General features: G+C 41.9%; 2 protein-coding genes across 5 annotated transcripts; one reads left to right on the plus strand and one right to left on the minus strand.

The window, feature by feature from the left end:
• Positions 1-153: 153 nt before the first annotated feature.
• Positions 154-13,420, minus strand: NUP62CL (nucleoporin 62 C-terminal like). The gene is made up of 13 exons (XM_068957734.1): positions 13,319-13,420; positions 12,887-13,179; positions 11,154-11,548; positions 9,691-9,801; positions 9,114-9,245; positions 7,526-7,621; positions 6,297-6,408; positions 6,006-6,150; positions 5,609-5,658; positions 5,341-5,475; positions 4,566-4,677; positions 3,635-3,701; positions 154-987 (listed from the first exon to the last, which is right to left on the minus strand). The coding sequence occupies exons 2-13, from the start codon at positions 13,171-13,173 to the stop codon at positions 896-898; spliced, it is 1,734 nt and encodes a 577-aa protein (XP_068813835.1). The 5' UTR covers positions 13,174-13,179; positions 13,319-13,420; the 3' UTR covers positions 154-895.
• DNAAF6 (dynein axonemal assembly factor 6) lies at positions 13,415-23,474 on the plus strand. 4 transcript variants are annotated; one of them, XM_068957736.1, is made up of 7 exons: positions 13,415-13,550; positions 14,847-14,958; positions 16,684-16,747; positions 18,269-18,380; positions 19,603-19,699; positions 20,475-20,560; positions 22,657-23,474. In XM_068957736.1, the coding sequence occupies exons 2-7, from the start codon at positions 14,854-14,856 to the stop codon at positions 22,784-22,786; spliced, it is 594 nt and encodes a 197-aa protein (XP_068813837.1). In that variant the 5' UTR covers positions 13,415-13,550; positions 14,847-14,853; the 3' UTR covers positions 22,787-23,474. The 4 variants fall into 4 exon arrangements, with proteins under 4 accessions (XP_068813837.1, XP_068813836.1, XP_009668247.2 ...); XM_068957735.1 differs by having other exon boundaries at positions 13,542-13,621; XM_009669952.2 differs by lacking the exon at positions 13,415-13,550 and adding an exon at positions 13,733-13,804.
• Positions 23,475-23,512: the final 38 nt, after the last annotated feature.

The raw sequence follows: 23,512 nt of genomic DNA on the forward strand, positions 1-23,512 counted from the left end.
GGTAAATGGAGAATAATACATGCTTGCCTCCACTGAGGCGGCTGCAGAAGCCGAAGCCTACATGTAGAGTAAGGCAGAAGGCAGTAGTGGGAGAGGTCTGCTAAAGAACAGTGATTGTTCATTTTCCAGTACTAATAAAAATATACTGGAAGGTGCATTGAAATAACATTTTAATCAGAAAGTGAGGATGTTAGTATGTCTCTTTAGAGTCTTCAGACTTTATTCACTACCTTTTCTGCACCTTTGCAACTGAACAAGCTCCACTACCACTCACAACAGAAATACCATTTTTCTATGTGCACATCTGGTATTTTTAATCACAAATCCTGCTTACATCCAGGTGCTTTAGGTACACTTGAAGGCACAAGCAAAAGAGCAGTTTATTGCCAAAAAAACAGGAAACAAGCCCAATTTTCAGTATATGCCAGCCTGTTATACTGGGTATCTGCATTTGTCAGACTTCTACAGCTGTTGGGAGGACAGCTGCTCATCCAGCCTTCTCTCATCAGAACCTGAATAAAAGCTTATGAGATTCTGTTTGAAAATATCTAAGTTACATTTAGGCCTAACAGAGCTGGAAAGCTCAGCTGTGAAGTTACATAGAGCTCAAGCCCCTTAAAGGTAACAGTTTGCATGCACTTAAAAAGATTAGAGAACAAAAGCACATACTTTCAGCAGAACCTTTATGCAGTCTGTCAGACCAGAGTCACTGAATTCCAGTAAGACAGTACGAAGACTAGCTTTGGCATAAAAAACAAAGCAGAGAGACTTACTGAAATAAAAAACAAAACAAAGAAAATAAATCCCAATCACAATTTTAAATCCATGTTCCCACCAACTTCAGTTCTCTATGTAGACAGGATTTCAGGTTAATATTCGAACACCATTGAGTCTTTCAATCGAATGTGATTCGAAAACTGCGCTCTTGCTCCTTGCGGCGACTCTCACAAACCTTTGTTACCTCTTCTACCTTTCTCTGCAACAGGGCTGGGGGAGAGAAGAAAAGAGTGACCAAACAGCCTCAAATAAAACCCTGCACAGTTTAGCCTGCAGAAGGAGGAAAAAAGCATTTTCAATTTTGACATTTGCTCAGGTTTGACTTGCACAGGGAAAGAGGAAAACCCAACACAAGACACTGCTAGCTCTCCAAGGCAGAGAAGACTGTTCCAAAAAGTATTTGGCATTCAGGGACCAGCAGGCAGATTCAGTAGAGCCTTGGAGCATGATGTGACACTTTGCCAAACTAGTTTTAGGCCCTTGCAGTTTCAGCACACAGCACTAGACAGCAGAGCAAACCCTTCCTGAATAGTAACAGTGGCTGGCCTTCAACTTGAGAGAGTAATTGCTGTACTGGAGTTTTTCCTACCCACCTCATGCTAAATTAGTTTTGAATTTAGCAAGTCACAGGTTAACCACAATCTGTTAGAAGTCTGTATACTTTCTTGCAGAATGTCACAATTAGGACTTTTAACTGTAAATACATAAAAGTGCAATCACAAAGAGCTGCAGATCACTTGCAGTCACATTACAGATCACGCGTTACCTGCAGATCACTTATTTAGCAATATAAAGGCAGCTAATCAAGTGTTTAACAACTTTAAATACTGTAGCCATTGCAACAAAGAATTTTTGGTATACACTAGAGTAATTTAATTCCATGGAACCTTATCAGGTGTTATTCAACAGGTCTATGGCATTATGTCAGTCTGTAGCTTGGAGATATTCCAGTTTAAGTTTTTTCCACAGTGTGCCAAACCCAGAATCTTCTAGTAATATACGAAGCAACATATCCACTTTCAGTTTGGAAGTTTTCAAAGATCCACCTAGCAGAAGTGATTGACATAACTCTGCTTCGCTATCTCATATCTAGTCTCATTTAATTCAAAACTCAGGTACAACCAAGAAAGAGCACCTAGTTGAGGCAAAACTTAAGAACAAGGCTTTGTCCATATCCTCCTTTCACTATGGCCATCTTGAGTAGTGTCAGGCATCTGTTCAGCAAGCCCATTTAATTGGTTTGGCATAAGAGAAGCTGAGCAAATAAATTGGCATTAATTTGATTAAAGTGCCAAAGTTGCATCTAATTCTTGAAGTCAAATAAGTTAATAGTGAAATAGAAATGTATGCCTGGAAAAAGCTAATTTGCTTTTGTGAAACAGCCCTGGAGGGGTCTCATAGGAAACAATTTGTAACTTCATGTACAGTGCAGATGTCTTACTTTTTTTTTAAATCAAGAAGTACTGGGAATGCATCCTTCCCAGGCGTACTCTTCAATTACTAATGGCAAAGCCTATTTTAGTTACATCAGAATTGCACGTTCTTTTGCGATGTAGCATTTAAGTGCATAGAACAGGAATTCTTCTCCTTGCCAAGAACCCCATAGACACAATGAGTCACATAACCATCCCTTAAAACTATGCAATTTGAGGCTTATTACTTCTTTCTTGTCTGAAGGGCTTTCTCTACCACACTGAATCGGAACCATTTCTTTAGAAGATGTACAGCTCCCACTAAAGTAACAAAAAAGATTAACTGACAAAAAATTACTTCCAGCACAAAATGACTGATAGAAAAAACCACTCTCCTTTCCAGTAAGCTTAAAAGAAACAAAGTTAACCTGGAAGACTGCTATTTTCAAATTCACTCTGTAAGCAGAGTCAAAATTCTGATGTCACAGGAGACATAACACCTATCAATTTCATGATGAAATGCATGCTTGGCATACAGAAGTTAGCACAGATCTTCTAGAAAAGACCAAATTCAATCCTGACATAAGCCAATATTATTTTAAAAACAAATCAATGGAAGTGCGCCCACTTTCATCCAAGATGAATTACACCAGTATGAGTACTTTGACAGTACTGCAACCAGAAGACTGCAATTCAGTGTTGGAGAGAGCTGCACCACTTTAGCCAACAACGCCCCCTTGTGGGGGCTAACATCACTTAAAAACAAACAAGTAAAATTCTTGAAACATGTCCCCCCACCCTTTTTTTTTTTTTAAAATAAACTATTCAGCCCTGGAAGCATTCTGGTATACTAGTGAAGAGTGAATCCAGGATAACAGTAACTACGCTATCAATTTCTCACTATGAAGTGCACCTTCTGGTCTGCATTATCTTTTCAAGGTATTATTGCTGTGACACTTTCACACCATTACTCAAGAGTTACTACTCTAGCAGCCAGATGAATGGTGCTCAGAATCTTACCCCAGCTTGGCTTTCCTGCAGTTTTCAGCACGAGGCTGATAACACTAACACCCCTCACACCCAGAATCCAACTTTCCTATTTCAAAGGGAAACATAAGAACATTTCAGAGGATGACATGTTTAAACCTTATTGCTTCTTCTATGAAAATAGTTAAGTCCTCTGCTTTGTACTGATACGTTTCAAGTAGTGTTTTTGGTGAAACATTAGCAGTGCATCAGGAATCACTTCTCAGTAGCACCCTTTTCAGATAGATCAGAAGGAGATTTCAAGCAAGGAAGCAACAAGTGTACTTGGAGGCAACAGGAAAGAGGTTCCTCAATGATCTTCAGGAATTCATTTTTGTTCAAGAAACTTCTGCACATGCATGCGCACACACTACATGCTTCACATTTTTACTCTTAAAAGGCTGCATGAAGACTCTCACCTGAGTTCTGGTCAATCCACTGCAATGAATCCATATGTGCATTCAAAATTTTACAGATCTGCTGAAGCTGAAGAGAAACAGAAGGTGCAAGGTATTTGTTACAGTACATAAAAACCAAACAGCAGCAAAAGACAGCCTATCCCCGCACCGTGAAACATGAAGCTGTCAAGTTTCTCATGTACAGCTATGCTAACTTAGCAGTTACTTTCCCAAAGTCTGTGCAGCAACTATGTTCCATGTCTTGTTGGAAAAGAGAAGTAAACAGATTTGCTTGGAGTATATCCCTGTGGTTTGGTCTTACTCACTTCAGACCTCAGATGCACTGCAACATTAATCACATTAGTCTCAACATTTCAAGAATAAAACTGAAAGGGAAAAAATTGAATCTGCAATACTCTGTTGAGAAGGAAATTTTTACTAGAAAAAAGGAAAACTTATCGGTAAAACCATAAGGAGTATTACAATCAATTTAATCTATGTAATAAAGAGCTTGTAATTCAGATCTCATTTTTTGAGGATACAGTAGGAAAATAAAAAAGCAGCAACAGCTATGGCATTTTGTACAGAACTTACATTTGCCACAAGAAAGATGCAAGTGGCAGAGAAGGCAGCAAGATCAGAACTCTGAACTGCCTCTGAAACAAGTTACCTAGGCAAGAAGTAGATAAGAAAAAAGTAACCAGAGTTCATACTAGAATGAGATATTCTGAAAATTCTTAACGTAAATTCCAAAGGAATTTTATGAGAGCCAGGCTGGTTTGTGTTATGGTAGAAGGACTTTTACCAGAAGAGAACCATCCTGAGGACAAAATAAAATACTCTTCCCAAGGTTGAAACCACAAACTGCATATCCACAGACAGACAAGTGAAGAGTTAGAACTGTTAAAATTTTCTGTCCCTTTACCAACATGCAAACAAAGCTTGGACTTACTGGGTCACTAGTGTCTGCTGGGCCTCCTGATGTATTCAAGTGCTCAATGATGTCCTTGAGATCCTGTGCCATACGCTTTAACTGAGCATCTATGTTTTCAGCCAGTTTATATCTGCAAAATGCATGGAAACCAAGGTCAGAATGTTTACAGTGAACCTCAGAAGACCTGCTCCCATTTGCAGTATCTTCAGAAGTTAGCACTCATGCCTTTCAACCAAGGCATGGCATATACATGAAAAGTACACTGTGCCAGGCATTCTATTACATAGATCAGGCAACACCTAATGTCTTTCCTCTCATGATAATCTATGGAGACAGATGTGCAATATTACCAAGGGCTTTCTCAAAGGTCAATGCCAGAATTGAAGTGTCTTAACCAGCTGGTTAGTTTAAGATTCACACCTCTTGAACCAAACACTTCACCTTGCTAAGATGCAGTACTTATAACATGCTTACAAGGATGCTTGAGCTGCACAGAGCGCTTTCTGCTCTCATCACTTCTGTCATTAATCACTTTAATAGATTATGCCAAAAATAGTAGCCTTTTCCAAAACAGCTAGTTAGGCCCACATTCAAAGAGCTTTCACGCTGATGAAAGGGGCTTCCCATTGCAATTCCTCCATTTCTAATGTGTAAATTGTCATGCATAAAACAGGATTACATATTTGAAAAAGGCTATTGATAGTTCAATATTGTCATGCACCCCAGCTCTACTTCTGAGCAAACATCACCACACTAGTCTGCTTATCACACGTTCAAAGCACATTCGTCTTACGTTCTCTCCCTTTCTTCGTCTGCATGCTGCAAGTAGATAGTCCCACTCTGTTCCTTCACAGACTCCTCCAGAGGAGTCAGTAAGTCTTCCAGCTCTTTCTGTTGCGACAGAATAAAGTCTAGTTCCTGATCCAGTCTGAAAAGAAAAGAAACATTACCCACTGAACACAATTTAGATCAGGTTTAGACACAGCATACATTCTAGGACTTGTATACAAAACCACAAAAAGATGCAAGCAAAACCATCTCAAGTGTCCATAGTTTCTTACCTCTTCTGATCAAGCTTCACTTTCTCTACTTCTCTGTGCAATGAGGTAATCTAGAAACAACACACATTTAATAATGATACCAGGAAAATTCAGAGATCAGATCATCTGGTAAAAAAAGAGTGGAGGAACTAAGATAAGCACCACGCAAATACATTAGAAACAGGTAGACATTTGTAGACTAGAATATTCAATAAAGCTTTGGTTTTGAAGGCTGAACTCTAAGGTAACTTGTTCACATAACTCAGATTTTCAAGCTCTGATGCCTAAAAATCAAGACAGATACGCATCCTATCTTTAAAAAGCAAAGAGACCCACTAGATGGCTTGCTGTTTCTGTAACACTGATGTTTTTGCTTACTTAAATTTTTAAAAGATCGGTATACCAGAGGTCACCTTACTTTTTCTCCGTTCTCTATCAATGTCCGATCCCAGGCATTAACTTGCGTAGCTTGATGAAGGAAGTGTTTCTCTTGATCTTCGAGTTCCAGACTCCACTTGTTTATCAGGCTCTCAAGCTGGGCATAAGTCATCACTGGAGGTGCACTGAGAAGAAGCATGAGACAGTACAGAGCACAAGGTCAAAAAATAAAGGTATAAACATGACTATCTGCACTCATTTCCCCTTCCTCGGACACTAACATTAATATTGCTATTTGCCCATATCAAACAGTTACAAAAAACCCACTCACCTGGTTGTTGCTGTGGTTATACTAGCTGTAGAAGTCACAGCTCCAACAGTAACAGTGGTAGTTAATGGCTTAAGATTCAAAGCAAAGCTTACACTAGGAGCAGAGGAAGAGCCTGAAAGAAAAGACTCATATTAAACAACTGAAGAGGACACATCTAACAAGTCAAGAACAATTTACAGTTCTAACCCCAATGCTGCATGACATCATATGTCTAAGAAAAAGGGAACCCCATCTGAGAGAAGCAGAGAATGATGCACATCTTGACACCATTAATAGTGATGGACTTTAAATACCTGGAAATAGCTCTAGAATGTGAGATTGAATAATGTCCAGGACAAGTGCACGCTGTCAAAGAAACACAACATTAGCATGGCCCACACCCTTTCTCCATCTCCAGTTATTTTAATACTGGATCAAATAAATCTACCAGCACACCCAGTTCTTGCCCCTGCATGATTGCTGCCACAATGCATTTTGCAGATGGATTTCTAAATTTTTTTCATGCTCTAAGGAGCATGAGTCAATACTGTCAGCCAGTCATACAGCACTTGTATCCGTTGATCTCAAACTCTTCAGTTACTCCAGAAACAAGCTTTAAAAAGATCCTGAGAGCTGGGCAGCATCCATGTTACAACACTGGAAACATGGGTAACTGTGGCCAGAAAAGGATGCTCATCCCTGAATCTCAACACTATGTAACAGCAAAGTCCACTGCCAGTTTTCACATGAGGGTTGCCATTTAAACACAGCACTTCTCTTTGCATTTTAGAGGAGAGAAGTCAGTGAAATCCTTCAATCTGAGACAGGAGAAACAGCAGAATGGAAACAGAGGAAAAAGACACAGCTCTCCCTAACCCTTCCACAAGTCTTGACCTCTGCCTTCTTTCCCTTCCACCATAGACACATCTCTCCCTAGCCTCTTAAATCCACTCCATGACTACACAGGAGGGATAGAGCAGTAACTAATCTATTTTACTTGACTTACTCCAAATCAGAACAAAGTCCTAAAGGTCCTCGCCCAAGGTCTCTTTACCGCGGACGCAGACTCTCAGAAGTTGTAATGGAATTTGGGGGACGGAAAAGGAGGATCAAACACCAAACATGTGTTGTGCTACTTTCAGTTACTGGAGGGAATTAGAAATTAGGATTTCTGTGCTGCTACATCAGCATGGCTCTTTACTACTACAGAGCACTGAAGTCAGTGTTTATTTACAGCATTTGGTTCTTACTAGTCACAGTGCTTGATGCTGCAGTTGTTGTTCCAGGAACTTTTAATCCAAATCCAAGAGTTCCAAGACTGGTTGTGCCAGTGGAAGAGGCACCAACTGTAAACAGATGATAAAAGTAAGATTACCCTATTACATAAGCGCTCCCTTTGAAAAGTTATGCTCTTCCCATCTCCCCTTGATCTTTACTTGCATTAGCAATGATCACCATTTAAGTGAGGGAGCGTGCCAGCACTACATGAAGAAAGGCATACTGAAACTATAAAATAGCCAGAGTGCTCTGTGATCCATTCAGGAAGTTCTATCAACTCAGATACCAAGCTACCACCATTTCTCTTCACTTATTTTAAAGTATTCCACACTTAACTGCTATCAACTGCCAAAATAAGCAGATGATACTGGATGCTGGCAGATATGAAACGCTACCTTTGAAGGATTAGCTTCTCAGATATTATCAAAAATAAGGGTAGTCTGCATGAGTATACTTGTTAAAGCAATACAATTTCATATACTACAGAAAGCATGCTGGTTACTTCTTCACTGCCAGGAAACAGCTTACCTATTACCACATACAAATAATGGCTCAGACAGCTTGATACACTGAGTACGCCCAAAGGCTTAAAAGCATTCTTAAATACAAAATTTAAAATTAGTTTGTGAACTAGAGTAAAAATTCAACCATTGCAGAGCTACTGAAAAATTCAGCAATTTATTAAGCATGTATGAAAGATCTCTACAAGCTACAAGTGAATACTCAAAAACTAATGAGTATGGCTTACACATAAAACTGCTGAAGGTCCTTGGGAGTAGCTACCTAACTTCTCAGAGCTGGGTGTAAGACAGTATTATAGTATGAAATAGCTATATAACAGCTCTGCTAAGCATTGATTTTTTTGGCCATTTTGCTGTAGCTAATCTCCATAACCAAAGGAAACTGAAGTGTTTCATCTAAGCAGGTTGAAACAGACGGAAACATCTCATTATAGGTTGGAAACAAAAGCTATTAGGACTCCAACCAAACCCTACATACTACCTAAAGTCACTGGAAGACAGAATATTTCCTGCCACAAAAAATCAGTTTGCAGCAAAAAACATGCCTGTTATTGCCAGAGGAACTTGCAAATATACAGCTGTGTGAATATTTGGCTTCATCGCATTGCATCTCTACTTCCACAAGCCACTCCGCTCCTAAAGATGGGGTGTCAACATCTAACATAAGAGTCAAAGCATGACTTCCATCTGCCTTTAACATGACTCATGGCATTGTCTAGAACATAGCTAATGCACCACTAGAAAGCTCAGCTGTGGTAACATTCCCCCCCCCAAATGAACATACAGCTACAATTGCCACTCTCGCCACTCTCTGCCTGCCCACTGTGAAATTAAATATGCTTTGTTTTGTTTCTATAACTAACCACTGAAGAAAGTTTGCCATGAAACACGAGGGGAAGGTGACAAACATCAAGAACAGCCGAATGTTTTAATGGTCTTATATTACAAGAGCATCTGAAGCTTCATTACTGACAAGATACTAACAAGTGTCCTCATCAATTATTCCTCCAATATATTAATTCTGTAAGTGGTAACTTACGTGAGAGGCCTGTGGTGGTGGATGATGAGGTTGGTGCTGAGGAACTTGCTATAGATGCAAACAGTGTAGGCCCAGTTGAACCAAGAAGGGAAGTTGTGGTGGTAGCAGCAGTTGTAGAAGCTGTGGATGTTACTAGAAACAGAACAGGCATAAGTCTCATACAAGCAGATCCTTGTCAGGCTCTAACACACTTCAGAAGAATCAAGCTGAGAACACGATACAAGTTTGTCCGTTTATGCTGTTTTTTTAATAGGTGCAAGAGAATTCTAAACTTTTTCCCTGTACTCTTCCTCAATTCTATCTTTTCCTAAGTACCCTTTGCACTTGCTTGTGCTTCTGTTCCATAATGCCCTGCCTGCAAAGAACTGCAGAACACCGTTCTGCACACGGGACAGTACAAGATCTAGTATATTAGATAAGATAGTTCAGTGAACTTCCACAGATTACTGATGCCACTGTAAATTCACACTAACAAATATATCCAGCCCATTTCCAGACTCCACTAGAGAGAACTAAAATCGAGATAGGCAGGAGCTTCTCTACACTTTGAGCCATTACTTCTCAAATCATTTCCTACCTCCAAGTTTGGTTCCAAATGACAGAGTGGGTGCCTGGCTTGTACTAGCAGTCAGCGTTCCCGTGGGTGCGCTAGTGGCTGCTGTTGAAGTCAATGATCCAAAGTTTAGACCTGGAACAAGAAGTAGCATAAGTAAAAGAACAAGAAAAGACGAACCTGTTGCTACAGAGAGACTGATCACTGCATTATTCAAGTTAGTAGAGATAAGAATATCTATTAGGAAAATATTAATATTCAGTCTAACAAATAACCTGCACTATCAAGGAAATTAACTAGAGCTAGCAAGTTCCTTTGTTACATAAAGATTTTAAAAGACAATTTTGCAATAGATTAAAAACAATTCTAACCTCAGCCCTCACTGCAGACTGATGATTCTTCCTGAGGCTTGCACTATCACCAACAAGTAAATTGAAAGTTGCAGCCTGAGTTTTTGCTGGACTTTGCAAAAGACAGATGTGTTTCCTTGGTTTAGCAGGAGTTCAGCACCCTGGGCAGGGCCCTCCCCTTCCTACCACTCCCTACCCTGCCTCTAGGCCTCTCCACCAAATCCACCAAAAATATTCTCCAAACACTTTGAATGTAACTGACACTTCTGTTCAGTGGCAGGTTATTTCTGCCTCAGTCTCCAAACCCCTTAAATAATATTTCTCAAACACCACTCAAGAGTCCCTATCCATAATGCTCAAGCCCTACCCACAACAGCCCAAAAAGTACTAACAACAAAGTCATTCAAAATCCTGCAAGGCAAATTGAAACACGAGAGAATCCACTGTTACCTCTTCAGTCATTTTCCTTCTGTGCCATTTTACACTGCATCTGTCTACCTTTATCCCCTCCATAGTTTCAAATTCACATACACAGCCACAAAACAAAGACTGGCCATTCAGAATTTAAGGAGGCAAGACTATAAGCTACTTCATTTCAGCATTAAGATCAAATATCACAAGAACCAGCTAGAACAAGATGCTGTTCTGAGAAACTTCCCCACATAAACAGGTGTTTTGCTTCACCAGATTGACCTAGCCAGGTGACACACTCACTCAGTTCATTTAGACATACATACAAACTCTGCCAATTGCTGCAGGGTTAAGAAACAAAAGGATGCAGGCATATCTGCTTAGGTCCTAATGGGTGCATTTTTGTGCCCACATTATCTTAATGATCTCAAAAAAAAAAAGCATTTGATTGATAGGCAGAGTTCAATATATGTTCAAAAACATATGAGTTTAGAGACAGCTATTTCCCATGAAAACAGCCCGCCAAAGCCTAAACGGTAAGTGTTACTCCTAACTGGAGACCCTGGATAAACATCTAAAGGAAATACCAATCACAATCACCAATTCCATTTCACATCACCAGAAGCTGAAGGGGGCTTCAGAACCTCACACTCCACCCTCCCCCAGGTGCCCTCTATGTTGGCAGGCCTCCCCATTACAGCCTGCATTTCCAGCCCAGGCACTTACCCGAGGACTGTCCCCCAAGGCTGAAGGCAGTTGCCGGCTGTGTTGTTGCTCCTAGGGTGGCAGCAGTGGTGGCAGCTGCAGCAGCAGGCGCTATTCCAAAGGTCAACCCTGTGGGCGCTGCTTGTGGGGTTGCATTGCTTACAGTGCTGATATTGAAGCTGGGCGTTCCTGCCTGAGTCGCACTGCCACTGGAAAAATTAAACCCTCCAGTTGTCCCAGACTGAGTGGTAGTGGTGGTGGTAGTACCAGTAGAGCCAAAAATAAAGCCAGATGGAGCTGCTGCTTGACTTGAGGGCACACTAGTTGGTGCAGAGCCACCAAACCCAAAGCCTCCTGTGATACCTGTAGCTTGAGTTGTGGTACTGCCTCCCAAGTTTAATTTTGGTGCATTTCCCCTAGAAAAAAAAAAGTAATCTATTTGAGACACATTCAGTGAACTACAACAAATCAGCTTTCTCACAGACTATTTGCTGACAGCAGAAGACATCTTAATTGCAGAGACACATACGCTTCAGGTTCATGTTTCAAGCTAACTGCAACCCAGTTTTGGCACAGATTGTATTAGAATTCCTCTCATATGGACTTTGTCAAGTCCACTTTTACTGGACCCCTCCTTAATTACCTCCTCCCATCAAGATATTCTAAAACATTTAGGAGTGATGTAAATAAAAGTTTCTTCTCACAGATCTTAACCATCCTTGCCACCTCTGCTTCAAACTAACACAAGACTTTTTCCAACTACCTTCCCACTGCCAGTCTCCATCCAACTCCCTTTCCAGTGCTTTCGCATGGAAAAGAGACTTTTAATTTAAAAAATAGAAACACTACAACAACAGAAGGCCTTCCTGAGCAGCAGCAGCTACATATTTAGAAAAAAAAGAAAGAACGTAAGGTAAGAAACAAACAGTATTTTTTGAAACAGTGAAACCATTCTTTTGTATGATTTTCCATTAATATAACTAACTGTCCCAGGGACCCTTCTTAGAAATGGTACCATTCTGTAAAGCAAAAGGAAACACTAAAAAACCCCCAAGAAGAACATCAATTACTTACCATTCTCTAGTTCCTTCCCTTTCCAAGCCACGAGGTAGATGACAAAAATAAAATCACAGTTCACACCTACACAACATCTCTTTTCCATTGCTATCAATAAAATAAGATCAAACCTTTATTCTACTTCTATTAACACTACCTAAAGAGCACTGCTTGAGTAAAATCAGAGCAAACAGTATTTTCCTGGGCTGTTTCATCATTCTTCTACTTCAAAATGAAAGCAATATCTGAAAGAACAGACAATTCTACAACTTCCCATTCCAAAGTTCATAGCCTCTTGAAAGGATTGAATGGCCCTGCTTGGGTAAAGAAAGATTCTGAGCATCCCCAATTTTGATCGCAAAGTAAGAGGCAGATGATGCAAGATCCCAAATTATTTTTGTTTTCATTCAACCAGCATAGACTCATGTCTCAAGAGAAATAACATTAACATACAACTTGTAACAACAGAATAAATCACAGAATTGATTGTTCTTAATATCCCATTGAAAAGTGAACACAGACAAAGAACAGGCCTCATTAAAGGCTTTTCTGAGCATACTACATGGCAGCACAGATTCAAGCCACAACAGCAGCGGGCTCACTCTGTCCGGAGGTACTTTCCAAAACGCTTCCAAAGCGCCGGGCCGCTCGGCGGCGCCGGCGCCCCCACCCCGAGAGCGCTGGGCCGCGGGACTCACCCCAGCGAGAACACGGCGCCCGCCGGAGCCGCCGTGGCGGCGGGCTGCGCGCCGAAGCTGAAGCCGGTGGGCTGCGCGGTGGTGGCCGGCGTGCTGAGGGAGAAGAGCCCGGCCAGCTGGCTGCCGGCGGGCGTCTGCGCCGGCGTCCCGAAGCTGAAGCCTCCCGAGGCGGTGGAAGTGGAGAAGGAGAAGCCGGTCGTAGCCGTGGTGGCGGCAGCCGTCTTCGGCATGCCGAAGGTGAAGCCGCCTCCTCCCGCCGCGCCCGACCCGAAGCTGAACTGGTTCATGGCGACCTGCGAGAGAAGGGTCGCGTCGCCGTCAGGCCTCGGGGGGGGGGGGGGGGCGCGGCGGGCCGGGCCCGCTTACACCGCCCATCGGGCGGGGGAGAAGGGGAAGGGGTCCCGGGGAGCGTCCCGGGCCCCAGGCACCTACCGGACCGGCGGCGGCAGCCTCCCGCGCCGCGAGCTCCCGCTCCTCACGCGGCGCTCGCGCCTGCTGATGACGCTATTTACGCAGGCTTCCGGCCGATAGAGCGTGACGCCACCGCTCTGCTACCGCCCTTCTCCCCCACCTGCCAATCGCCGACGGGGCTCTCACCGCCCTTACAAACTATTGGCTTTTTTTGCCGCCGCTCACCGGCGACCACCTCGGATTGGCTCGCGGGGTGAGGCGGAGCGGCGGGCTCCTCGTTACTGCGGCAACGAGGGACGCGGCCGGGGCCGGGGCCGGGCGGCGGTACCGCCGGGGCCGGGGCCGGGGCCGGGGCCGGGGCCGGGGGGCGCTTCGGCCCGCTGAGGCGGCTGCTCGCTGCGTGGCGTGGGCCGGGCGGCCGCGGGAGGGCGGGGGCCTGCGGGGCGGTGTGCAGCTGGAAGCGGCCGGGGCACCGCCGGCTTCTAGCGGCGCAGAGCCGTCCAGCCCGTGAGTGCTTCCAGAAAGTTCCGTGAAGGCCAGAGGCTGCACCGGCCTCCCGGTGCTGCTGTGGGGCAGATGTTAGACCCTGGCTGGCTGGCAGCTGTCTGAAGTGGGTGGGGAGAGCTGACCTTTCCTCGCTCCTCCTCCCCTTCAGACTTGCCCCTGGCTTCCCCTTCTAGGCCCACCGTTGGCTTTTCTGTTTTGGAGCAGGTTATTTGGTGGCTTCAGTGCTCTGTACAATGGAGATGGTTAAATCTCCTAATCTCAGAGCTGTTTGGTCAGGATGAATAGGGTTGTGCTTTAAAGGCTTTGAGATGCTACGTGAATGGGACTATATGGTTATATGTAAATTTATTGAACTAATTGCTAAGTACAATCACTGTTCCTGGATTTGTTCCTGGATTGTGAGAACCTGGGCTAAAGGAGGATGAAAATTCTAGATAACACAGTATTACTGGTTACAAACTGAAAATGGCTTCTCTGGAGGCAGCAACTGGCTTCTGTGGAGGCAGCTCAGATCTCTCTGCACCTCACTTCCCTGTGCTTTATGTTGTTGCAAGACATATGAGCTTGCCTCTGGCACTGTACAAAGTCCCAAGTCAGCTTGAACGTAGAGCTGGGCCTCTCCTAAGCCCCCCTGGAATAAGGAGGCCAGAGAACCTGGTGTGAAGCCCTCTGCCTGGCTCCTCAGGGAGCCACATAAAGTCCACAATGCCAAATATGAGCATGCAGCAAGAAATTCTGCTGCCCTCAACCTGGCCACAGTAGCAGAAAATCCATGTTTGCATGGGGCTGTGCCAGAGCTAATAAGCACTGTTAGACTTTGAGCTGTCTCAACAAACGCTTATGGAGCAAATTTGTTAATAACCTGCGCATGGATAAGGGAAAGTTGATATGTTCCACTGTACGTATGCTGGCATCTCACGTAAGCTTTAGGCCAAAGTTTATCCTTCTAAAACACAGTAGGAAGATAGTTTGCATTTGAGGAAGGACAGTCTAGAAAAGGTGTTGTTCTTTCTTCATCTGCCACTTGTTTTTTTCTGCACAGGTCAGCAATGGATATGGATAGAGATGGTATTTCCTCCGTCTCTTCTCTGCAGTCCCTTGCCAAGCTACTTAGTGAAGCTCAGGAAGATGATGATGACGACAATGACTATGGGGTGAGTCTTCCACAAGAAATGCTGCTTCTTCTACATGTTGTACCATAGTCTAACCGTGTTAACTAAGAAGCAAACTTGGCTTTTCCCAGCATGAGTAAAGAGAGAATTAAAGCCTTACAAAGTTTTGGATGGACTGAAACAGCCAGAAGGTATTTTTTGGGTAACAAGCTCCTGGGCGAGAAAATAAGGAAGATGCCCCAGGAATAGGAGAGATTGTGATCACAGAATGGGAGGAAGATTTATTTTCTCAGCCTAAAGGAAATGAGAAGATGTAGTTGAGAGAGCATTAGGTACTTCAGACTTCCCCCTACTTTTCCATGAAGGCTGCCAGAGATGAAGGCAATTACGGCTAGATACAAAGGAATACATATGAAGAAAAAAGTTGTTGTTTAACTTCTGAGCAAAGACTCAGAAATATCCAGAGACAACTGAGTGTACTAATTCTGTGTGTCAGGCACTGAAGAACTGTGGAGATAATTGATCACTGAAGTACAATAGATATGTTGGAGATGGTAGAATAGGGAAGGGTGAGTAGTCATTCTAAGATGAATGATCTGAATGATTAATGAGAGAAATATCTTTCCATTTGTTCATATCAGTTCATCTCAGGAGTAGATGAAAATCACAGTGCCTGGAAAATGTCCTTTGTTTCCACAATATACTACTGCTGGTTTTATCTAGGTATGCGTGTGTGCTGAGGAGAAATATCTGTGTCTGTTATGCCCAGGAGGACCACAGGTGCCCCGAATTGCAATGTACAAGGCCGCAAGGAATGTTCAAAACTCTTTGAAAAGTCTCATAGGATTTGAACAAGTCTTTTTATGAGCTGGATAACAAAAATGGCACATATCTCAGTAATCTTCCCTAACATCACTCCTCAAAGAAGAGCCAGCTGGCTGCCCCAGAAGATGTGCCCTAATAGTAGCAGTAGTAATAAACACTTAGGATGAAGCGGGTGCATTTCCTTTGAGATTTCTTTTCAGTAGAAGGTAGATGTGATCCTTCACACTCTAAACTACCCTTCAGCTCTTTTATGCTTGCTTTAAAAGGTAGTATTATTGCTGTACACCTTTGCAGTAAACATCCCAATTAAACAAAAAACTTGTTTACATCTTACTAATAAAATGAATAACACTTCAGAGACAGAAATGCAAAATTGCCACAAGTGATGTCAATTAAGTCTGAGTCAATCTTCTGGGTAATTTGAAATCTTTATTTTGATTTAATGTTCTGTGCATATGAGGCACTTTTATTAAAGAATCTTCATATGTATGGAAATGCTTCACATTGGCCTATTAGCACTAAATTGATTCATAATTAGAAGACAATATTGTTGCCTCATATGATTTCCAGTGTTAAAAGGAATCCAAATGCTGTGACAAGATTTGCATGTAGCACCCCTGGCTTGCTGCAATATTTTCATGGCAGGCAAAGCAGGACAGTTTTGTCAAAATGCAATGGAAACTAATACTCAAAAATTAGTGCATCTGTCTGTAAGACTGTAGTTCTGAGTTCTATTTAAACCCAATGTATCAAGGTCACTCTCTGCTAAGTCAAAGTGAGGAACAGGGCATGTTCAGTGGTTCAGTCATGAAGTTGAGAATACTTTTGGATTCTATCACTGATTTGATTGACCCTAGATAATATTTTGTATTTATTGATGTTATTGTTACTGATTTGAGCTCTGTGAAAATTAATTGAAGTTCCATTTGGCTTTTTTTGCAGCCACACTGTTCTGTTAGCACCATGGCTCCGGGTAATATTGGACCAGTAAAGAAAGAGACCACTGGTAAGAAGAGTTGTTTATACAGTTGAGCATTCAGTCGCACATTAGCAGAATAACACAGCTGTACTAAGAGTTAACTACTGACACAGCTTGCTTCAAGAAGTGAGTGGTCACTGGCCTCTGAGACCAGTAGCACTGAGAGGGAAGTAGCACTACCGGTTTTACAATTACCTTGTAAAATACTCCTTTTTCTAACAGCTGAAACACAAAATATGAAGGGCAACAGAAAGGGTAGCTTCAGAAGGTAGCAACCTCAGGTAGAGATGATAAACAGGGTACAGAATACAGCCTGATCACGGGCTGAGGGCAGTCATAACTAAGCAGCGAAAAGCTCTGTATAAGAATTGCCATTGAATTGTTGATGCTCCCTTGGAGCAGACAAGGAGGATGGGCTTTGACATACCCATCCGAAAGGATCTTCAGAGAGTAAACTGCATGGAACTGAGTCCATCCTTCTCAGGAGGATGAAAAGCTACTAAGCTTACCATGGAACAGACATACCGTATTCCCCCCAGAAGTCTCACAAGCCTATTTAGACAAAATACTGGAAGAAAAGTAAGCTTTATTCAGTGCTGCCTTCAACATGCTGAAATTCGACAGACCAAGAGAAAAATGTATTTCAGTTTTCCTCCTCACTACACCTAGCTCTTTGCCAGGAAACCCAGGGCAGTTAAGGCACTTCATCTGACTCCAGGTGTTGGGGCAGTATATAAAAAGACAGACTTTCAAACAACAAGAATCAAAACCTTGAGGGTTCATAAATTTTTTTCAGCACCTTGGATTGTATTCAGGAAAGAAAGCAACCCAAGCATAGTCTTAGCAAAGCTGATATAACGTTCTTCCTGGAGCTAATACCATCACATAATTGGGCAACTTAGTTATGAACCATAAAAAGGTCAACAGGGACCAGGAAGTGTGTAACAAACTGTAGCAAATATAACAAAAAAGACTGTTTTTGCTTGAGAATCCAAAAATAATCAGACATCTGTCTATAAAAACTTTCAAGCTGAAGATTTACCAGCTGAATAAAAAATACATTTTTCCAGGTGGGATAGGCATAAACCATGCTATTCTGTCAGTAAACTTTAATGAGTCTTCAGTACCTTATCTGGGTTGTGCTCAGTGGTTAATGGTAAGAACTGGATTTATATGAGGAGAAGAGATTCTTTTGTAAACATCTCGGCTCACTTCAAATCTGCTGTCATGGGGCTTGGGAAAAGATAAATATTTCAGGTACTTCTACATATTACCCGTTTTGAAATGCTACATATTTTATGCCTGAAATCTGGATTTCCTTTACACAGAGGTTGGGTAAAGGAGATTTAAGCTTAAGAATTGAAAACATCCTCCCTTTGCCAGTTCTCATTCGTATGGTATCCAGGTGAAGGAGACTGCAATTGTTAAAAAATCTTTGTATCAAAAAGATATATCATAACTACAGCCTAGAAAAACATATGTTTTTAGCAAACCTAGAAAAAATAGACATTCTAAAATATGATTGTGTGATTTCCTTCTTATTATCAGTTACAGGCACTTTTCAAGTGAAATCCGAAAATACTAAAACTATTTGGAATACAGCGGAGATACCAGAGGGATCAGAATTTGATGATACCTGGGATCCTAGAGAACAGCCAGAGTAAGTGTAAGCGAGCTGAGACTGCCTGCATGGGTTTTACATAGCTTTGATGGAAATGTGTTAAATAACATCTACTGTGTTTGAGTGAAATTCAGCCATCTGAAAAGCTTGTGTCATGGAAGGACAAAGGAATGAATACTGATTGTTGCCTTTAAAGAAGCAACAAGTGAAGAGGGATTTGGCATTCAGCTATATCTCTGCATACATTTTTTCTTGTTTGAAACTTATCACCTGTGAGGTATAGAACACGCTCTCTATTTGTGTTGTGGTCCCAATGGATGTTTTCCTCGTGCCATTTTTTCTTGACTCTTCCTCTCTCTGCTCGGGAAAGGGTGGCATGCCTCATACAATTATGCACTGCGTTGCACAGATCAGAAGAGTAAAAATCTTTGTAATAGTTCATTAGTTCAATAGTTCATAGATTAATTCATTGAAAATGGCCCAAAAGGAAAACAGATGATTTGAGAGGTGCATCCAGAGCTATTAGATTTCTCGTTGACTGAGAGGAATTGTTACATGTGCACATGAACACTGGAGATGTGAAGAAAACTCTTGCCATACACTTTTTCCAGCAGTATAGAGAATGACTCAATTTATTTTGCTCAATTTACTAGGAGTAATATATGTTCTAAATACAATATTTAGTTGTATTTCCTCATTAATTAAAGCTCGAGAGAACATATGATACCAGATTTTGTAGTGTTCAAAATTAGACAAATTGATTTATAGAGGAAGAAATTGAGTGTTGGCCAAATGCAAAATAATTAACATTAGACAAGAAAACACTCTTATTCTTATGCTCCAAGAGTATCATGAATGACAGAACAGAACAGTCAGAGATGTCATTATGTGACAGTATCCTTTTCCCAAGATATTGTGTTGGTTGACTAGCTGATAAGTATCATATTCACTTAGGGATGCTTTCCCTGCTCCTGCAAAGGCTGATTAGTGAAGTAGAGGGAGTAAAATGAATACCTTGGAAGGTGGTGTGAATGTTCTACACATCTTCCAGGCAACTGTGTCATTCATGGCTCTGAAAAAAAAGCTGGTGCAGATGTCTTGAAGACTTGAAGGGAGATTGGCAAGGAGGAGAGAGAATGTGATAAGTACATGAGTACTGATAAAAAGATTTATGGTCCTTTGAGAAATACAGCCTCCTTTACTCTCCTGCCCCTTCTCCAGTGTGGTGTGAGACAACTACTTTTCTCTCTCTGTCTCTCAGGTATGAGATTTTATTCAAACAGCGGGTGGGAACAGAGGACGTCTTCTTCGGGATGAGCAGGAAAGACCCTTCCACAGCATGCTGTGAAGACATGGTGGTATGCTGAGCCTGTATCTCCCATCCCTTCTCTGTAGCCTCTCCCTGCAGCCTCCTTCTTTCAATCTTGCTCTCTTCTCAAGACACAGAACATAAACATCAAGTTATATTGTTGCCTTTGGCCTCCTATGGGATTTTCTTGTATCTTTCCACACACTTATAGATGATATTTACCCTTGCTAATCTGAAGAACTCATGTAGCTCCTCAAGAACACCGTACTCAAAAGAGAAAGAATCAGTGCAAATGTTTCCCGCCTACAAACTTGAGGGAAATGAAAGCAGCTCCAACATGATGTGAGGGACTAGGAAGGAAGAGACAGTTTTCCTCTGCCTGCATTTATTGCAAAGTATGTGAGTTAGCAAAGTGTTGCAATACTGTGTCTTCAAAGTTACAGGTATCAGATCCTGTCCCATTACTATATAATCAGGGACTTTGCTGCTTTCTAAAATTCAGGAGAGATATAACTGCTGTATGTTTTTTCTTGCTGAAGCAAGCTGGCCTTAGAATATACAAACCCACGGGCTTTTGGTCAATGTAGAATACCTGTTGAGTATGTTATCAGCTCAGGATTTTGTAGAAGATAAGGTATCAATATACATCACAGAGCTATAGAAAGCAATGATTATCACTTTCTCATATTTTCTCTAATACAGATTACCTGTTCTGAATGTTGCTTTTTGACACTAGCATCAAAATGATCATGAAGACAGAAGATCTCTTATGGTTTATAGGGTTGCACGTCTAATCACAGCTTTACTTCTACTTGTCATTTCAGATTAAAATCAAACTGCCAGAGACAAAGTTCTTGGACATCACTTTAGATATCCAGGACAAGGTTCTTGACCTTCGAACCCCCCAAAAGTAAGAGAATCAGAACTGATAGAGGTGTAGTTAATATCTTGTTTCTATGGAAGTTAAACCAAGCCTTCATTAAAATACTATCTGGAAAGCAAAGGTAAAGATGCAGATGGAATTATTAAATCCATCGGGACACAGGAGAAATAAATACAGACAAAAATAATTACAGTCCATTTTTAGGCTTGTAGTGTGCTAGGGTCAAAACCTCTGATACTGGTCTAGCAAGAATAGCCTTAAAACAGTTTTTGACTACTGAAACAGCCAGCCTTTAAGGGCCCAAAATGTTTGTGACAAATTGACTGAAGTTGTGAAGGACTACTTGGGAATTTGGTTTATAAATGCTAATTTATACAAATACACAAATGAAGATGCACAAAAACGTGCAGATACAGTTTCAGAGGTTGACATTGCAATTGCATCCATGCCTGGTTATGTACACAGAGGGATGGAATTATTACAAGGTTTTCCTAAAGAGATTTCCCTTGAGTTCTTGCTTTCTGTAGGGCTGCTTCATAACTACAGCAAAGACAGCTAGAAACTGACTGACATATTCTATGACTTCCTGGGCTTCGCACAATCTTCATGCATATTTCCCACAGCGTGGAATAGCTAATAATCACTTACAGAACCCATAGTTAGCAAAAGATGTAGCTTAATGCAGTACTGCAGATGTCGGAAAGCCTCTACATCCCTTTTTTTTTTTTTTTTTTTTGCAGTCTTACTTTTTGGTGACTCAGATCTGCCATTATCTTCTTAGTATCCAGCTGTCTCAAGTCACAAGCCTAGCAAATAAAATGTTTACTGTAAATCTAATGGATGCTTGGGGACAGTCTAAGCCAGTGCTGACTTCACAAATATAAGTGCAAATCCTGTCAGTATGAAAGAAGTAAATAAGATTTCAAGTTCTACATACCAAAAAACACTGTGTTGTCACAGGGTGGGAGGGGCTCAAAGGAACTGTTTCCAGCTCTGTAGTCCTGGGGCTGATTCTAAGCCTATCTAGTTTTAAAGACTTCCATTTTATGCCAGCTGGCTCCTTTCAGTAGGCAGGATGCAAAGGTGCTCTGACTGTACCTCTTCCTTTCAGCCATGGCTCCTGTAACACAGAGCTGAAAAGGTCTGTGAAAAAGAATCAGCATGACTCAAAACCCAATTTAAAACAACCCCCATCTATGCTACTATGTTGTCTTGCAGGGCTGTATAGTGTTTGGCTGGGCAGGTCTCTTGATTCTCAAGTCTCCTTGCTTCTATTTGCACTGTCAATAGAGCACAGGTCCATGGTCCAATAGAGCACTGGCCCATCGTTCATATTGTTAACATAAAAGCTCTGGGATAAGAGGGGAAAGAGGCCAGACTCTTTGCGTGAGCAAGTGAGTTGAGCTCTCATTAATGAAAGAGTTGATCCAAAAGGCTTACTGGCCATTCCAGGAAGAGCTTTCTGCCTACTGTAGCAAAGGACTGCAGGATGTCTCCGGAGTCCAAGATCCAACATTTCTTTGTATATTATGTGCTACAAGTAGGGGATCACTGAATTTATCTCTAGCATAGGTGGAAAAAAAAGCCCAGAGATTTTATAACCCTAAGTCCACTCTCATACCTGCACTTTACTTTGTAGTATAGACACGCCCTTTGTGTAACTGGACTGGACAAATCCTCTAATTAGGCTGCACCAGTTAATTCTTTTTACTAGGGAAGACAAGCTGCTAAAGGCACACGTTCAGGCCTTAGGCATTATTCAATTTTTTTTCGTTTTTAAACACCAATACAACATTATCAATGCAGCTCCTCCTTCCTCTGCATTTAAAATGCAGCACTATGTAGAAGCAGAACTGTGGAGAGATCCCACAATCCATCATTGGAAACTGTTGTCATAGCCACAGCCAAGAGAAAGAAGAGAGTAGTGTTGGAAATATTCCAGGGCCTGCATAACTGTGCACTGGGTATTGCAGGTGCTCCACAACCTGTCATGAGCAGGGGAATATGCTGAATTAGTGTTTCTTGATATACTCTGATAGGTGAATTGCTAAAGTAAGTTGCAGTCCCATCTCAGTTGCTCACCCAGTCTGAGGCATCCAAACCCACTGTGTCCTGTTTTATAGGAAGCTGTTGCTGCACCTCCCCTACCCTGTGGACAGCAAGAATGGAAAAGCTCACTTCTTCTCTGAAGAGGAGATCTTGGAAGTCACCTTGAGGATGTCAAGAGAATTTGACTTCATTAATTTTGCCTGATGAATAGAGAGGTGGAGAAAGTTTGCAAAAAAAGATCACTGCACATTTGAAGTCTTCTCAAGACCTAATTGGTCATCAAATAGGAGATTGTTCCCCTTGAACAGTCCAGGGGGAAAATCCCTGGAGAAACTGAATGAGTCAGGAGGAATAAAAGAGAAAGGAAAAGATATATTTAAAACACGCATAGGTTTGTAAGCTGGGGCTGTCCAGCTCTTGCTCTGCTCTGGTTAACGTTCTGCTTCCTTCAGTCTGATACAGGCCTGGGAATCATCCATAGGAGATCACAAATTCTATAAGCCAGGGAAAGTCTTTCTGCAGTTGTGGCTGATAAGTAGCACAATGAGGCTCTGGCCCATGACTGTGTTTCTTAGTGACTGTTGCCACACTTGCAAGTGATAATATTCCTACTTGGTCTCCTATTAGAGAAGCTGAGAACAAGGCCAGTTCAGAACTCACTTTTAACTATTGGTGAGGAGCTCTAAGCTTTTCAGGTGTCCGTTTCCACAGCTGAAGCTCCTTTACACTGGCAGAAGAAGGTACCCTGCTATAGTTGGACTGTTGAACAGCTCAGCTGTTTTGAACAATTTTTGACAACGTGTGGTTCAGTGTCATCTATTCACCAGCTATTCTTCTGATCTATCTTAGTTAATAAAAGAGTGTGTTCTAATGAACTGTTCCAGTTACCTTCAACTCTGCCTTCTCTGCATTATGTCCTGAGAGACTTCC

This window comes from Struthio camelus, chromosome 11, assembly GCF_040807025.1.
Source record: "Struthio camelus isolate bStrCam1 chromosome 11, bStrCam1.hap1, whole genome shotgun sequence".
NCBI classification, from domain to species: Eukaryota; Metazoa; Chordata; class Aves; order Struthioniformes; family Struthionidae; genus Struthio; species Struthio camelus.

What these genes read in the sequence shown, in the direction of transcription:
- NUP62CL (XM_068957734.1), bottom strand. Translation starts at nt 13,173, where the DNA reads ATGAACCAGTTCAGCTTCGGGTCGGGCGCGGCGGGAGGAGGCGGCTTC. An exon ending in TGATAGAGAACGGAGAAAAA is followed by an intron (nt 5,659 to 6,005) that starts GTAAGGTGACCT and finishes TGTTGTTTCTAG; the next exon opens with ATTACCTCATTGCACAGAGA. An exon ending in GACGAAGAAAGGGAGAGAAC is followed by an intron (nt 4,678 to 5,340) that starts GTAAGACGAATG and finishes TGCATTTTGCAG; the next exon opens with ATATAAACTGGCTGAAAACA.
- DNAAF6 (XM_068957736.1), top strand. Translation starts at nt 14,854, where the DNA reads ATGGATATGGATAGAGATGGTATTTCCTCCGTCTCTTCTCTGCAGTCC. An exon ending in GATCCTAGAGAACAGCCAGA is followed by an intron (nt 18,381 to 19,602) that starts GTAAGTGTAAGC and finishes TCTGTCTCTCAG; the next exon opens with GTATGAGATTTTATTCAAAC. An exon ending in CATGCTGTGAAGACATGGTG is followed by an intron (nt 19,700 to 20,474) that starts GTATGCTGAGCC and finishes TTGTCATTTCAG; the next exon opens with ATTAAAATCAAACTGCCAGA.